This window comes from Tamandua tetradactyla, chromosome 11 (assembly GCF_023851605.1).
Source record: "Tamandua tetradactyla isolate mTamTet1 chromosome 11, mTamTet1.pri, whole genome shotgun sequence".
Classification (NCBI taxonomy): Eukaryota; Metazoa; Chordata; class Mammalia; order Pilosa; family Myrmecophagidae; genus Tamandua; species Tamandua tetradactyla.
Window position 1 is genome coordinate 23,211,117 of NC_135337.1, and position 16,764 is coordinate 23,227,880.

Genomic DNA, 16,764 nt, shown 5'->3' on the forward strand with positions numbered 1-16,764 from the left:
GAGCCAATGCTTTCAGGTATAAATTAAAACTAAAACAAAAACAAAAAACAAAACATCTTGGGGGTATGGGTGGTTCAGTGGTGAAATGCTTGCCTGCTGTTCAGGAGACCCGGATTCGATTCCCAGATTCAATTTTTGGATTCAATTCCCAGCCCAGGCCCCCCCCCCCCAAAAAAAACAGCATCTCAGCCCCAACTCCTTCCTCTCTATCCATTAGAAGGCTCACTCTTGCCTTCTTGTGTAGTCTGTGTGCCACTTACATTGTAAATTATTAGGAACATAGAAGACAGAAAGAACATTCACATGCCTCATTTTCCCTTATTTTCAGTTTATGCTGCCCGGGTCTCCTCCATTTTCCTTCTCCTCTTTTTTCTTTTTCTTCAATGTTTTCATTTTCCGTTCTGTTCTATCTTCTAGTTGCTTTTCAGTGGGTTCATCACTCTTTCTTCCAAAAACAAAATTCTACCATCAGACATTTGATGTTGGTATTTAATACTTAGTTTCCCCTCCTCTTTACATTAAGTTTGATTTTGGTTAATCATGACTTTTCATAGCAATGTTTTACTGGCAATGGAATGCTAAATAAAACATTACTATAAAGGTACAGCATTAAGGTACAGCATCCTAGAGGTCTGTTACCTGAGCAGTTAATTAAGCATGCTATTAGAACAAAAATGAAATGCTCTCCAATTGTTTGAGGCATAAAAACATGGATGTGTTTTTCTAGATCATATTTTAGACCAACTAGAGTAGTACCTGCCTCAAGAGATTACCTTCGATTCTTTTTCACTGCATAGTCTAAAACTGGCTTACAGCTCACTTAACTTGTTGTATACATAAATTTGTGGTCAAACTTTTTTCTATTTAGTTTTTCCCTTTTCAGAAAAAAACAACAAAAACAATGACAACAAACCCCTCCCCAAAACAATCCTTTATGGATAGGCCATAGCTTCTGAAAGACTTGTTGATGCTAGGAAAGTGAAACACGGTGTCCTCATTTCTTAGCTGTCTTGAAAATCATGTTCTGAACTATAGCCGCCAACTTGATTGGATAAACAGCAGTGTGCTTGTGTGAGTAGAGCGTGCATTGCTCCCTCAGGTTTCACTGTTTTCATCTCCTTTTCCTCCTTATTATTTGAACCCCCAAAGTGTAATTTCCTTTAGAAATACTCTAGAAAACCTGTATTGTGTGGAATGATCATGTGTTTATAGAAACTTCACAGTTTAATTTATAAAATGAGAAAGAAAGTTATGTCTTTGGGGAAGTTATTTTGCATGTTTGTTTTCTTTCACAGAAACCAGATTCTTTCAACCCTATTACCAGGCAGTTGTTAGCACTTTAATTGTACCATTAATGTGAAATTGAGGAAGCCATTAATGATTCGTGTCTCTGTCATCTGAAATTTTTAACACTTAAAGTTATAATTTTTAACGTTGTTTTTATTGTTTACCTTAAGTATTATGATGTTCACTGCTAAAGAAAGAGACCTTCATTTATACAGCTAAAGTACCAGAAAAAAGCTAAGTAAGTTTAGTTCTATCTATAATATGCACAGGATGAACTATAAACTGTGATGAAAACATGGTCACTACTATTTACAAATCTAGTCACTTAAAATGTCTGAGAGTAACACTGAATTTTTATAGAACCAAACACAAATTGCATTTGAGTTCTGAATTAATTCTTGCTTGGAGATCCTACTATGGTAAATGTAATTTTGCTGCAAAAGAGCTGCTTAATTTTTTATTTGTTTTTATTTGCTAGTTCTTAACAATGACAACAATTATAATTTGAAGGTATATTGAAAAATATATGTGGAGTGTTCTTCCCCCATTATTGGGCTGAATGCTTTGACCTTTTTTTAAGCTTATGCTTTTATTTATGGGTGAGTTAAACATTTCCACATTCATGTCCTGTGACTTACATACTAATGAATATAAATAGATGACTTTAAAACATTACCGTTGATGTACTTTGAAATTTATTGCTTTTAGGTATATATGTTATTTAAAGAGAAGGAGGAGTGTAACAGAGAAGATAGGATTTAACAAATGATTATGACTGCTGAATCATTATGTTGATATTTCTGTTGGTCTCCAGGGTCTTGAAGCAGCTAGAACAAAAAATTAAAAACCATGAAACTGTAACCCCTATCAAACTTTAAAATCTGTTCTATAACTATTTGTTAAGATGTACTTGGAAATGTATTGCTTTTTTGTATATATTTATATTTCACAATTAAAAAAGTTAAAAAACCAATTATTCAATAAATAAGACAAAATAAATAAATTTTTTAAAATTACTGGGCCTCTTTGGTCAAATGAGCTTGGTATTGATGTGAAATATTGTGTCGCTGATGCATCACAAACAGCTGCCAAGCAGTAAAAAGAATCTCTGGGAGAAATGGCTTAGGGTCCTCTCAGATACTTAACACAGTATCTTCATGATGTCACGGGAGACGATCCTCTGTGGTTGAGTTTCAAAATCTAGTTATTGGTAAATTTCCTAGGTATATTTACCTGTTAGAAAAACATGAAGATTGTTTCTATTTCTTAAATGTTTTATTTGGACTATAGCTTAGAAATCATAGGACGGACTTGTAATGGATGACATCTATTGTTTTATTTTTTTTTCTGGAACTCAAAAAACAATAAATTCTTTTTCTGTGTTTCTAAGTTAGAACTTTTATGTTTCGTTGTTGTACACTGAATGCTGATCGAATGTTTTGTAGTCTTTTGGACTTCCTTGTCCATTGAAATTTGATTTAAGCCTATCAGCAATTGTATGTAATAGCTATATGTGTTACAAAGTAAAAATAACTGAGTGTTTTGAAAAAACAAAAATACCTTGGTAGGACATGAGACTTTGTTAATTTGTCCAGAGTGATGTCCCGATAAATCCCAGAGTGATTTGAACAGTGAATAAAAAAGTATTTGCAAAGAATGGCGAGAAAGGGGGAAAAATTCAACTTCCCCAAGTTGAATTCTTGATATTCTCACAAGCAGTGTGGACAACCAAAGTTATAGGCTGAGCCCCCAGTCTTGGGGGTTATTCATACGAAACTTAACCCCACAAAGAATAGGTCAAGCCTACTTAAAATTAGGCCTAAGAGTCACCCCCAAGAGAACCTCTTTAGTTGCTCAGATGCAGCCTCTCTCTCCAGCCAACACAACAAGTAAACTCACCACCCTCCCCTTGTCTACATGGGACATGACTCCCAGGGGTGTGGAACTTCCTGGCAACGTGGGACAGAAATCCTAGAATGAGCTGAGACTCAGTATCAAGGGATTGAGAAAACCTTCTGGCCCAAAAGGGGGAAGAGTGAAATGAGACAAAATAAAGTGTCAATGGCTGAGAGATTCCAAACAGAGTTGAGAGGTTACCCTGGAGGTTACTCTTACGCATTAAATAGATATCACCTTGTTATTCAAGATGTAATGGAGAGGCTGGAGGGAACTGCCTGAAAATGTAGAGCTGTGTTCCAGTAGCCATGTTTCTTGAAGATGATTGTATAATGATTTAGCTTTCATAGTGTGACTGTGTGATTGTGAAAACATTGTGTCTGATGCTCCTTTTATCTACCTTATCAACAGATGAGTAAAACATATGAATAAAAATAAATAATAGGGGGAACAAATGTTAAAATAAATTTAGTTTGAGATGCTAGTGATCAATGAAAGTGAGGGGTAAGGGGTATTGTATGTATGAATTTTTTTCTGTTTTCTTTTTATTTCTTTTTCGGAATAGATGCAAATGTTCCAAGATTGAAATGTGAGTGATTAATGAAAGGGAGGGGGGTAAGGGGTATGGCATGTATGAATTTTTTTCTGTTTTCTTTTTATTTCTTTTTCGGAATAGATGCAAATGTTCCAAGAAATGATCATGATGATGAATATGCCACTATGTGATACTGTGAATTACTGATTATATATGTAGAACAGAATGAAAAAAAAAAAAAGAAAACATCTTTTTTCCTTTGGGTTATGTAAAGATTTTAAAAACAAAACACAAAAGCATGGAGTGTACAAGAAAAATTTGGTAAAGTGAATGCCATCAAAATAAAAAATTTGTGCTCTTCAAAAAATTCTAAGAAAACTAAAAAGTAAGCCACAGAGAAAATATTTGCAAAATATATATCCATAATATAGGGCGGTGCAATGATGGCTCAGTGGCAGAATTCTTGCTTGCCATGCCAGAGACCTCGGTTCAATTCCGAGAGACTGCCCATGCAAAAAAAAAAAAAAAAAAAAAATATATATATATATATATATATATATATACCCACAACATATAAAAAAACTTTTTAATTTAAGAAGACAAACAGGCTGTTAAAAATTGGCAAAAGAAAATATTCACAATAGACATACCTGAAAAGTTCTTGTATTTAGAACATATAAAGAACTCAAATTCAATAATAATAAAACAATCCATTCAAAAAAACAGGCAAAAGATTTGAAACAGATACCTCATCAAAAAAGATACAAAAAAGATTCATAAGCACATGAAAAGATGTTTAACATCAATAATTATTGGGGTAACAAAGATTAAAACTACAATGACAAACCACTAGAATCACTAACATTAAAAAGATTGACAATGTAAGTGTTGTGATGGTTGTAGAGTAACTAGGAATTTCACACATTGCTGATGTGCATACAAGACGGTACAACCACTTTGGAAAAAAGTTGGCAGTTAAACAGATAAATTTAACAAACTTAAACATGAAGTTAAAAATTCATAGGACCTAACAACTCCACTCCCAGGTATTTACCTATGATAAATGTCCACATTTTAAATTTGCACTTTAATGTTTATAATGGCTTTATTCACAACAGCCAAAAGCTGGAAAAACGCCAAACATCCATTAACTAGTGAATGAATAAACACTGTCCACTTGCTCTCAGCAACACAAGGAAAATAATTATTAATACTTCTCAGCAAGACAAGGAGACTGCTAATAAATGCTAAAGTATAGATGAATCCCCAAAGCATTAGGCTAGAGAAAAAAACAGACATTAAAGAATATATCCTGCAGGATTACATTCATATGACATTCTAAAGGCCAAACTGTGATGACAAAGCAGATCAGAGGTTTCCAGGGACTATGGTGTGAGGGGAGGGGATTGACTACAAAGGGTATGTGGAAACTTAAGGAAGCCATGAAAATGGTTTACGTCGTGATTTTGGCTGGCCACTTCAAGAGACAGCTATTTACTACGGTGTTTGCCTTTTATAAGTTGATGAGAAGGAAATAAAAAATTCACTGTAGTGTAAAAGTTTCAGGGAATACCCAGGGGAGAGTTATAGGTGCTAGTAGATCTACTTATCCACCTAAAGTTTATTTTGTTCCTAATTTTGATACTGACTAATTAAATAAATTATCAAATAGTCTAAAATTCTTCCTCCTCTATCTGCCTCTGGATGTTTTGCTTACAATATTGAGAAAGTCAAAAGGCAAGCATCCAAAATAAGCAAGCACTGAATAAACAGCAGCGATCAGCATCAAAAACTTATTTAATTGGAAAATAATGGACTGAAAACAAAACACATTTCTTTAGAAAATATTTTTATTTCCTTGGTACACAGACATAAAAATGACATTTGACTGCTAGATAGAGCGGCTGGAAGACATATCAGAAATGGATTAAGATTCGTTTATGTTACAATATTCAGGATATAACAGGTCTTGTGTTTCCTCAATTATCTGTGAAAACTCATTAAATATCACATCACAGCACACTGGTTAAACTGTCATGTTTATTTCTCAGGTTAAAGAGTAAAACTGATTCAAATTAGTGAAGAACCAAGGAAAAAAACCATTTAATTGTTGAAATGTAATATAACAGTACCTTATCAAAAACAAAATAAGTACCTTATCCAGCATCACTCATGAATAAAGCATTCTATCTAAATGTTTTTTAATCAAGTAGCATTTATCCCTTTAAAAAGTCTAAAACTGTTAATATCACCTGTGATGCAATAATATGTAACATGCTTTCTTAAACTTTAAAATAGACCATGCAGAATATAACATTGTTCTTTCATTAATACTCCTCTTTAAGAATATGAAGCACTTAATTTTCTACCGCAACACAATATTTTCATGGATAATCCAATATGGCTGTTTCTAAAACTGTCACTATTATTTATTTTGTCTCATTTAACTGTCAACTACTACTTCTCACTTTGGGTAAATATACTTGTTTTCCTCTTACCCTTCTTATCTTTTTTTTTTAAATACAGAAGTTAGAGCAGTGTAACTACATAAAACTTTGATGAACTAATGGTTCTCCTCTCTCAAGGAAGGTCATTACTTTTAACAGCACAGTTTAGAGAAAGTTTTACATTTAGCAATGAAGAAGGCAGGGAAATTTGGAAACCAACATGTTTATAGAGAGCAGTCAGATTACTATTTTACAACTGTCCTGCTTCAGATTGGGAAACCAGAAGACTAAGCTAGTTAAAATTATTTCTAAAGTAGGGTCAGCTTTGAGTATGGGTCTGTGGGTAGTATTATAATAAGTTGCTTGAGCTTTTGAGTATTGATATGTGACATTTGAGGTATTTATATATTTTCATTTGTTTGTTTTTCTTCTTCATTTTTATTTCTTAGTCATCATTAAGGCTGTTGGTTTTGTGACCTCTGAGGAGAGTGTTATGGTGCCATTATTTTATTAACTATAAATACATCACTGAATAATGTAAAATAGTATTGAAAGAATTTTTGCAACTATTTGCTTCCAACTCAAAGTATAATCTAACATAATTGCGTTCTTGAGATAAGAACAGTAAATTCTAATGACAGAATAAATTCATTTCTGTTTTTTTCCAAGAACAGGTTTTTCTGTTGAAGTACAAAATAAAATTAGCCCATCTGGAGAACCAATACTCTCCAAAAATGTCAACTCATGAAAATGTTAAAACGTTTTTCCTTTTACGACTTTTTCAGATTTAAGAAATCTTAAAATAACTCATCATGAAAAACTTTTCAAATGATTTTACTGAATTCAAGATAACTACTGCATGCATCTCACTATTTTTATATTAAAACATTCTCATTGATAAACTTGGTTAATAGGAAACCAATCATCTACTATGATCCATCAGTAGACTTTTGCATATAAACCATAAATAGTTAAAGTTTAGAAAATTAATATAGTATCCTCTTTTCTTTAAAGTTCTCATAAATATGACAAACAGTTAATGGTTTAAAAATGTAAATCACTTCATAATGAGAAAGTAGAACTCAAGACTTACTTTACAAAAGTGTTTTCAGGAAATAAATGTAATGCTTTGTGCTTTTTAAAATATATTTTATATATTGTTAGCTAAGTAAATTATGTTAAATATATTGTTGGTACTCATTACATTAAAAACATGTAACAATTAGTGAAAACAATAAAAGCACATTATTAACATCCGTGTCCATTTGTGAACAGTGTAGGTGGATACTTTCATCATCCAACGTTCATTTAATATTCATTGAACACAGTGCACAAGGTGCTCGGAATACTACCCTGCAGGTGGGAACAGTGATGAACCACAGCCTAGTCAGTATGTATTGTTACTGAAGAAAATAAAGACCGTAATTTGAAGAGACCTATTCCATTTCTTTCATTAGGTCATCATCTTTCATTTTCACTATGTACAAATAAAAGGTTATTTGATTTTTCTTTTTCAAACTTTGAATTTCTTGTATTTAAATAGTACTTCCTGAATATGAAATAAAAACATACCAATGGTAATGATAATTTTTTCCTTCTGATTCAAATAAAAAGTTACCCCTGTACATTTAAAAAAAAGAAAAATCAATGCTTTGACTATCTTACCTAACTTGGCATCATCATAAAAATGAGATTTAAAAACAACTTGAGCATGTGCATACAAGGCATTTACATTATATTATGAACTTGCCTTCCATCATACATGTGATTGCATACTATTTAAATAAATATTCAGGAGTCAGCTATAAGTCAAAAAGTGTCTCAAGAATAGTAGCAATTGACCAGGCTTGTGTTTCACAGCTGAAAGGACAGTATTGGCCATTTTCATTGGTCAGTTCTGGAAGCCCTTTCCAAAGGGATCTTAGAGAAAGAAAAGACATTTAATGAGATATAATCTAACACATAGCTTGTCTTAACAATTTATCAAGACACTAGTGATTTTTACCTTTTAGTATAAAAAAGTGATCACAGATAGTCATTTGCTACAAAATAAACAGAATATCCTAAAAATATAAGTGGGACATATAAAGAATACAGATTAAAATCACTGATTTGGTATTCAATCTTTCTTTGGGATTTAGGAATTTCAAATACAAAGGAATCCCTTTATCTTTTAAGAACAAAGAAACCCTCATTCCACGCAATATAGAGACTAATTTTATTTCTTTCAGAGTAAGGATACAAAGTTTATAAGAGGCTCAAATTGTAAATATATAGCTGTATAATATTTGATATTGTACTTGATAAAATTGTAAAGCTACTGTGGAACAATGAAACAAACTATGATTAGGAAAAAAACACCAATTAAAAACAATTTCAATTTCTATACTCATTTCATATTCTATTGTATAATAATAAACTTAATATTTATTGACAACTTATTATGCTCCAATCACTATACTAAATGCTTTATCATCTCATTTAATGCTCACAGCAACCCTATAAAGTGGGCATCATAATTATTCCTACTTATAGAGTAGGTAAGAGAAATTTACAGCTGTTAAATAACTTGTTCCAGGTCTCACTGTCAGAACACAGCATTATTAGCATATTAAATTTATTCTTAATCTCAATGTAATCCAGTAAATACAAAATATAACCATCTTTAAAAAATAAAAATACAGAATTTTATAATGTTCTGTTTTTAACTGGGCTGCGGATACATGTTTGTTTCATCATTAAGCTTTGTAACTCATGGCTATGTTACCAAACTCTTCACTAGGTATTAAAAATTTCATAATAAAAATGGGAAAAAGAATTCCATCAAGTAAATATGAGGATATTTTGGATAATAAGTAATAAAATATCAGCTAGTTAGCATATCCTTAAGAAAACTGTTACTGAGAAGTGGAAATTATAAAAAACTTGTTTGTTCCCAAGCGTTCTAACTATTTTGGAGTAAAATGTCAAATTACTAAAGTTGGGTACCTGGGTACCCAAATTAAGGAGCAAAATAAGGATACAGAACCACTAATATGCTGTTCACAATTAGATTTTAAAACTAAAACATGGAACATACCCATATCGGTATAAGGGAATCTCTTTCCTTTCCTGAAATATTTATTCCTAAAGCCATTAGGTGGGACAGCATAAGTAAGTGACTATGATTGGAGAGGAAAGGAGGAAAGGGTGGTAGAAGTAGTACAAAATGGGATGCCAGAGCCCAGAGGCATGAAAAGGAAGTTCCCACCAAGGGTGAGGGTGGCCTGGAGTGAGTCATCAGAACCCTAGGTGCAGGAGCCCATCCCCGCCTAGAGGCGCTGGGCACGGGGTGTCAGAGCCAAAGCAGAGTGAGCAGAGTTCACATGGTGGTGATAGGTGAGAGCGGGGAGTAGGTTACTCACTCCTGGAGAAGAGAATTACAAACATGGAAAAGGAGGAAAACAGAATAAACAGTAAATAATGAACTGGAATTAGAGATACCGTTATGAACTTAGGTTTTCAATCTAAAGAAGTAGATAGAGAAACACACAGAGATGTAAATGTGTGCAGATGTATAGATGTGTATATACATGTATCATATATATATATAATATATATTCTTTTATATATATGTGTATCTTACATATATTCTTATATATATATATAAGCTCTATATAGAGAATATATATATATATATATATATATATATATATATATATATATATATATACACTCTCTAGCTCCATCTTCTGGGCAGGTAGAGGAATAACTCTCCTATAGCAATAAGCAACTTCTCTCAGCAATTCACAGAAGAAATACATAGAAAATCTGTAGGGAATTTGAATATTTTCAGTCAAATGGGCTAAAAGTACAAGGAGATTAGTTCCCTAGACAGAATTATTTTGGGCCATAAAACAAGTCTCAAATGTTTAAAAGGATTAAAGTCATAAAAAGCATATTCTCTGATGACAATGGAATTAATTTTGGAATAAAAGAAAAATCTCTGGAAAATTCCTAAATATCTGAAAACTAAATAACATGCTTCAAAGAATAAATCAAAATGAAAATTTGAGAATGTTTTAAACTGAATGAAACTGAAAATACAGCACACCAGAATTTGTGGAATGCTACTACAGTATTACTTAGCAGAAATTTATAGTACTAAATACCTACCTTAGAAAAGAAAGGTCTTAAAATCAGTGACTTCAACCTCGCCGTTAAGAAACTAGAAGAGCAAACTAAATTTAGACTAAGCAGAGGTAAGAGAAGAATAAACAGCAGAGCAGATATCAGTAAAATAGGAAACAGAATAATTATAGAGAAAATCAATGAAGCCAAAAGCTGGTTCTTTGAGAAGATCGATCAGGGAGAAAGAGAAAACACAAAAGAATGAGAGTGGTGATATCGCTACAAATTTCATGTATAACTAACAAGAGTAATTCACTTCTGATGAAATCATTTTTTGAATTGTGACAAGAATATTTTATCTATTTTCTCATTTAACCCTGGCAGAAACTTTAATGAGAGACTATCATTATTCCCATTTTTTCAAGAGAATGAAATTGATTTTGAGAGAGCTGAGTAACTTGCTCAAGGTCATATGTAAAATAAATAGAAGAGACAGAATTTGAAATCCCAATCTGAATCCAAATCTACAGTGCTAACAAAGGTAGCTACAAGAATGGAGAAAAGATGATGGAGGCTAAAGAATTTGGAAATTATTCCATAAACAGTGGGGAATTAATGAAAATCTGTAAACAGTGTGAAAACTTGCAAACATAGAGTTAAAATTGTGAGAGATATTTCAACATAATCTGGTTTGGGGTAATATAACAAAATGGAGAGAGAATGGAAATACAGAGACTATTGCCTATTCCGGTGAAAAGGTTATGACTTATAAAGGGAATTGTCAAAGGAATGACAAGAGAAAGGAAGAAGATGGGCTATTAGAAGACAGTATAGAGATAATATCAAAATACTTGAACAACTATCTGGATATTCTGAAGAGATGAGGAGGTAAAACTAAAGATAATTTGGAAAGTTTGGAGCTTGGAAAGCATGAATAATGGTAATACTATATAACAGAAATGGAAACTTCATGAAGAAAAAACCCATTTCTGGAGAAGATGAGTGCTGCAGAAGAACATCTAACATAAGACGTTTACCAGGTAGTTGAAAAGTAGAACTGAAGCTTATGAAGGAGTTAAAAATTATCAGAATAAGTAAAGGCGTCAGATTGGATGAAATATACAAACAAAAATGTAGATAGAAAAGAAGGGAAGATTTTGGATAGCTCTTAGGAGAATTAACCCACTGAGATGCTAGGAAGAAAAACCGGAAAAACAGTAAAAAAAACAGAACAGTGTAGTGGTTCAAAGCACAGCCTGGGGAGCCAGACTGCCTGGATTTCAGTAAGAACTCTACCAAATTACTTGCTGTTTGTCCTTATAAAGTTGCTTAACTTTCTTAGCTTCATTAATAAAATGGAGACAACTAATAATAGTTCACAGTTGAGTTGGTAAGTAAGTTGCCCATAGGCAAGTAGCTAGTAAGAAAGGCTGCGGATAAGAACTGCAATAAGAAAATAATAACAATAGTAGCTAGTTTACAGAGTTGCTTGAAGTAAATGAGTAATTTTATATAAAAGCATTTAGAACAATGCTGGAACATAGCAAGTGCTCAATATATGTGATCATTAAAGTTGTTATTATTACTGAAGAAGGAAAAAACTAACACTATAGATAGCATCAAGTTTTTCATGAAAAGAGGTAAGCAACAATGTCAAACATTTTAATGAGGTCAGAGGAAAGAACTGAAAAGAAGCCATGGGATCTGGGAACCAAAAGGGATCTAGGAGAACAGTTTCACCAGAGTGGTGAGGGCAAAAGCCAGATTGCAGGTGATAATGACTAAGTGGGTGGTCATAAAACAAAAGGAATGTGGTTATTCCTATGGGAAGTGTACTGGAAAGAAAAGAGAATGACAGTACAAGGCTTGAGATACTAACAGCACGACAGAACTTTATTTTAGGATGGGAGGACTTGAGTTTCTTTGTAGCTTAAGAAGGAAAGATCACGTGGAATACCAAGAGAGGACAATTACTGGAACAAGGAAATGGAACAAGTGGGAAGGGATGGGATTATAGGTAAAAGCATAAGACTGACCCCTGTAGTGGAAGATAGCCTTACTTTTCTGTGACAAAAGGAAAGAAAGAGAAAATAAATGAAAATAATGAGAAATACTATGGGCAATTAAGAATGGAATTTATGAGTGTTCACCCCATATAGACTAAACCTCAAATTCTAAATTGGGTAGATCAAGGAAGGGTGGTAGTGTTGGGTTTTTCGGTGACAATATTCAGGCTAATCAAAACAAACTTTGACACCACATTCATTGTGGTGGACAGAAATCTTTCATGTTTCTTGTAAGAAAGGCGAAAAAATTATTTATGCTGTTTCTGGTTAATCATTTTGAGCAATAAGATGCAGATATGGCTAGGTACACTCTAGAATTTAGGAACTTAAGCTAGCTTTTGACTGAATTTATACCATTTTATAAAGACAGATAAATAACTCTGAGACTGTTAATTTGCTAATATTTAGGACAAAGACGGTGAGAAATTGTTATATACTAGTCAAAAGACTATCTCTGATATTTTAGCTATAATGATAGCATTTCTGAAAACTATCTTTAAATCAGTTAACTCAAAAGACCTGGCCTGAGTCCTTTAAATTTATGAATTTGTTCTGTGCTAACCATATCCAACATACCTGCTAAATTTTAAAGTCAAAGACTGTTTCATATGTATAAATTGTACAATATCAAGTTTCTTGACTAAAAATAAATAACCTACAATAGTTAAAGGAAGGTGAAAATTACATCCTATAAATTGTAAAGAATAAAGCCTTCACATTTCATAGGGATACTTGAATACACAGAAATGAATTCAAAGGAAACTGAAATCTATGTATCTAATAAATTGACTGAACACTAGTTATGGAAATTACATGTCCCTGATGACTTACCTCTCAAGATGAACATAATGTCGGGAAAGAATGTTTTTAACTAAAAACTTAGTCTCTGCCACAGTCGCCGGACTCATCAATTTGGAAAAATATAATTTTGCACGAAGAAAATACCCAATAGGCCACAACCACTCCTAAAAAAGAATATTTAAAAGTAAAGAAAAAAAAAAGAGCTGTAGATACCCCAAATTATTTGAAAAATATTTAAAACTGAAAACCCAAAAATGAGAATGAAATTCTTACAGGTCCTTGGTGATAATTGAAACCTTTGGCAAGATTGTAGTTGTCATTGTCTAAGGCATTGTCATAAACTCCACAGTAAACCATATCACTGAAAAATGATTGAAAATTAAGTTAAATAGAAGAAGAAGATCAGATGTTATATAGGAAGCATTAAAATATTTCTCATTAGCAAAGATAAAAGAAATTGTCAAATTATTTTGTCCTCCAATTTATAAAACAATCTCAGCATTTAAGTGCATCGTCCATTTAACCTTAAATTAGTATATATTGTGTTCAAAGGACTTTAATGATGTGTTAGGGAATAATTAACAAATACTTACTAATATAAAACATATAAAATATTCAGGGATCTTGCTTTAAGGTAGTTAATCTGACACTAAATACTAGTTGGCTTAAAGTCAACAATTTTTCTAGGCTTCTAACACATATATAATAATTAAAATATATAACGTAATTTGAATTGAACATTAAGTATAAAATTTTATTAATTACTATATATTGGAAAGCTAATTTTTTAAACACTTCTCCATGAAGATATTTTAAAATTGTTATACGATCAGATTACAAATAACTAAATGCACATACTGCTATAACACTTTGCATTTATAGTACATTTATAAACTAAAGAAAATATTATAAACTTATGACAAAACATAACAGACAGTGAACTATTCATAAGTTAATTAAATATTTTTTTTTCAAAGTAAGACAGAGAGCTTGCCACAAGTGAGCTTTAAATGTAGGTTTTAGTTTTAACCAGTGGTTCTTAATGCCCCTGAAAATATAGAGAGCACCTACAATGCTCCTATAAGCACACACATACAAGGTTTTATATCTGAAGACTGAATGGAGTATACAATAAATTACGAAAAATCTAGAAAGGTGAGAGTACTGTAGAGATGAAGCTGTATTATTTATTGATACAGAATTTATTGATACAGAAAGCAAGGAGATGATGGGTAGCAAGCTTTAAAGGAAAACAACAAAAGAAAAACAGAAAGTTCAATAGAAACCAGAAACAAAAAGAAGTTGGAAAAGAAAATATAATATGGCATATATATATATATATACACACACACACATACATAATCATAAAATAAAAACAAAGTATTTGTTGATTTAAATTAAAATAGTAATATAATTAAACAGAAATGATGGAGAAGGTTGGTTGTGGGTGATGACAGAGTTAAATTCCCACCTATCATCATGAGAAGTCAACAAATAATGCCTAAAAAAACCAGCTACATATGCTTATTATTTAGAAAAATGGAAGGAAATACTAGGAAAAGTAACTTAAAAAACAATGATTTCCTCTGAGGAAAAGAACTGGGGTAGGGAGATGCAGCAAGGGACTGATGCTTTTTATAGACATCTTCTAGGTATCTGCATGTATTACTCTGATGAACATAAACATTCATTCTCTTTGACTTAATAATCCTTCTATGAATTTATCCTAAAAATGTATCCAAGATAAAGATAAGCCTTTATGCTGTAGCTTTATTTATGATTTTTAGCACTAAGAAACAATTTAAATGTTTAAGATAGAAAATGTGACATGAAAAACATGCAGTAGAAAAAAATGTCCTCAAATAATTTTAAATCACATGGGAAAATTTAAGTGAGAAAGCATTTAATTTAAAAAGTGTGACTAAATGATTCTACATATACTGTGGTCCAAACTTGTACAAAAAGTGCACAGAGAAAACTGGGGAAATGTGTCAGATGCTAGTGATGCTTATATCAGGATAAAGGGATTATAATAACTGTTATTTCTTTTCTTTACACACTTCTGTACTTCTCAATGTCCATAATAAGCAGGTATTACTTTTATAATAAAAAATAAACACTAGAAAATATGGATGACTTATTAGTTTTATAAACATAAAATTCTTTAATTGATGATTGAATAAAGGGTAAGCTTAAGGCCATTTGAACACTGAGGCTAAGTGAAGATATAAAAGACAATTTTCAAACTCAATTTGAATGCAATTTTAGAAGATTTTATTGAGAAGCAGAAAAAAAGTTATGGTTGATGCCACTGTATTTCGATTAAATACAATGATAAGCAACATTATCAACACTTATACTCCAACTTACTCAGGATCCAAAGTTTTCATGCCAAGGGGACCAAGCAATTTTTTTTCTGCAATCTCCAAAGCTTTCCATGCCTTTTCTGCAGTAAAGAGCTCAGGGGCCTAATGAACATCAAAAACAAATAAACTTCTTAAGATCACAGAAAAATTAATTTCCACCCCACAATGGGACCTAAACTATTCTTTAAACTATTCATAAATTTGAAAAAGAGTATAAATACTTAAAAATAGAGCATGTATTAGTATTCAAGTGTAGATGCATAACCATAATTCTCCTTCTATGAGACAGAGTTGGAAGTACTGTCCTTGGCCTTAGAAATTAAGAATGCCATCAGAGCAGAAAATCACCCTGTATCATTTCAAGAAAGTGCACCAACTCCAAAAGGAAGCTACCACAGTCATTATGAAGGTAGAACATGCTTAAACTCATCTAATTAATTCTTCGAAAGAACTACAATAGTTTCCTTCAACTATATCTGATAATCCATATTTTTGCTTCTGGGGTCATAATATAATACACAAGAACATATACTTCAATAGCAAGAGTAAATTTATTTGTGATATAAAGGAGAGAAAGTATTGGTGACTAAGAATCTGTATTAATTTTAATGGTTAAGTGAAATAAAACACACAATGATCCAAAGTGAACTTTGAATTTTTTATTCTACATTTTATAATCCTATATTAGCACTCTTTTGATAAAGTGTAAACAGTTAGGGAAGGAGGGAAGAGCACCTGCCTCCTCTATTTTACTGCCCTTGTGGTTTATTTTTAGACTAATGAGTGATATGGAGAGATTCTAGGACTCCTGACTAGATAGAACTAATCACAGCAAAGAAAATTAGAGAATTCAATCTACCCACATTAGTTTACTAGTCAAGAGTTTCCCAACTAATGTTCTAATACACTGGTTGTGGCCCAGTAGCATTGAAAACTAGGGTACAATGGACCAAAATATAGATACCCTTCACTTTCAAGACAGTGGTGTAGAGCCCAGGGCTAATTGAAGCAGTTAGATACAGCACAAGCAGCCTAATACATTTAGCCCAGTGTGCTGTACAAATATCATTTTCTAGTGTGACATGATGTGAAAAGCACTGGGAAGCACTTCACTGGTCATTATCCATTGAAATTGAAAAAAATTTCCAATTTTTTGATACTGAAGTTTATAGGTTTTGGGTGCTATGCATAATACTTTATTAATTAGGAAAGCACATATAAAACTAGTGAGTAAACAACATAGTTTTAGAAATCAA

General features: G+C 32.1%; 1 protein-coding gene across 4 annotated transcripts in view; it reads right to left on the reverse strand.

Moving 5' to 3' along the window:
• Nucleotides 1-5,550: 5,550 nt before the first annotated feature.
• AGL (amylo-alpha-1,6-glucosidase and 4-alpha-glucanotransferase) overlaps nucleotides 5,551-16,764 on the reverse strand; it is a 121,573-nt gene continuing 110,359 nt past the window's right edge. For all 4 annotated transcript variants that reach the window (XM_077120137.1, XM_077120134.1, XM_077120136.1 and 1 more), the window contains exons 31-34: nucleotides 15,513-15,610; nucleotides 13,416-13,503; nucleotides 13,173-13,306; nucleotides 5,551-8,085 (exon numbers count right to left, since the gene is read on the reverse strand). In XM_077120137.1, coding sequence (XP_076976252.1) covers nucleotides 7,968-8,085; nucleotides 13,173-13,306; nucleotides 13,416-13,503; nucleotides 15,513-15,610 — 438 coding nt within the window. In that variant the 3' untranslated portion in view covers nucleotides 5,551-7,967. The remainder of the gene's footprint in view (nucleotides 8,086-13,172; nucleotides 13,307-13,415; nucleotides 13,504-15,512; nucleotides 15,611-16,764) is intronic.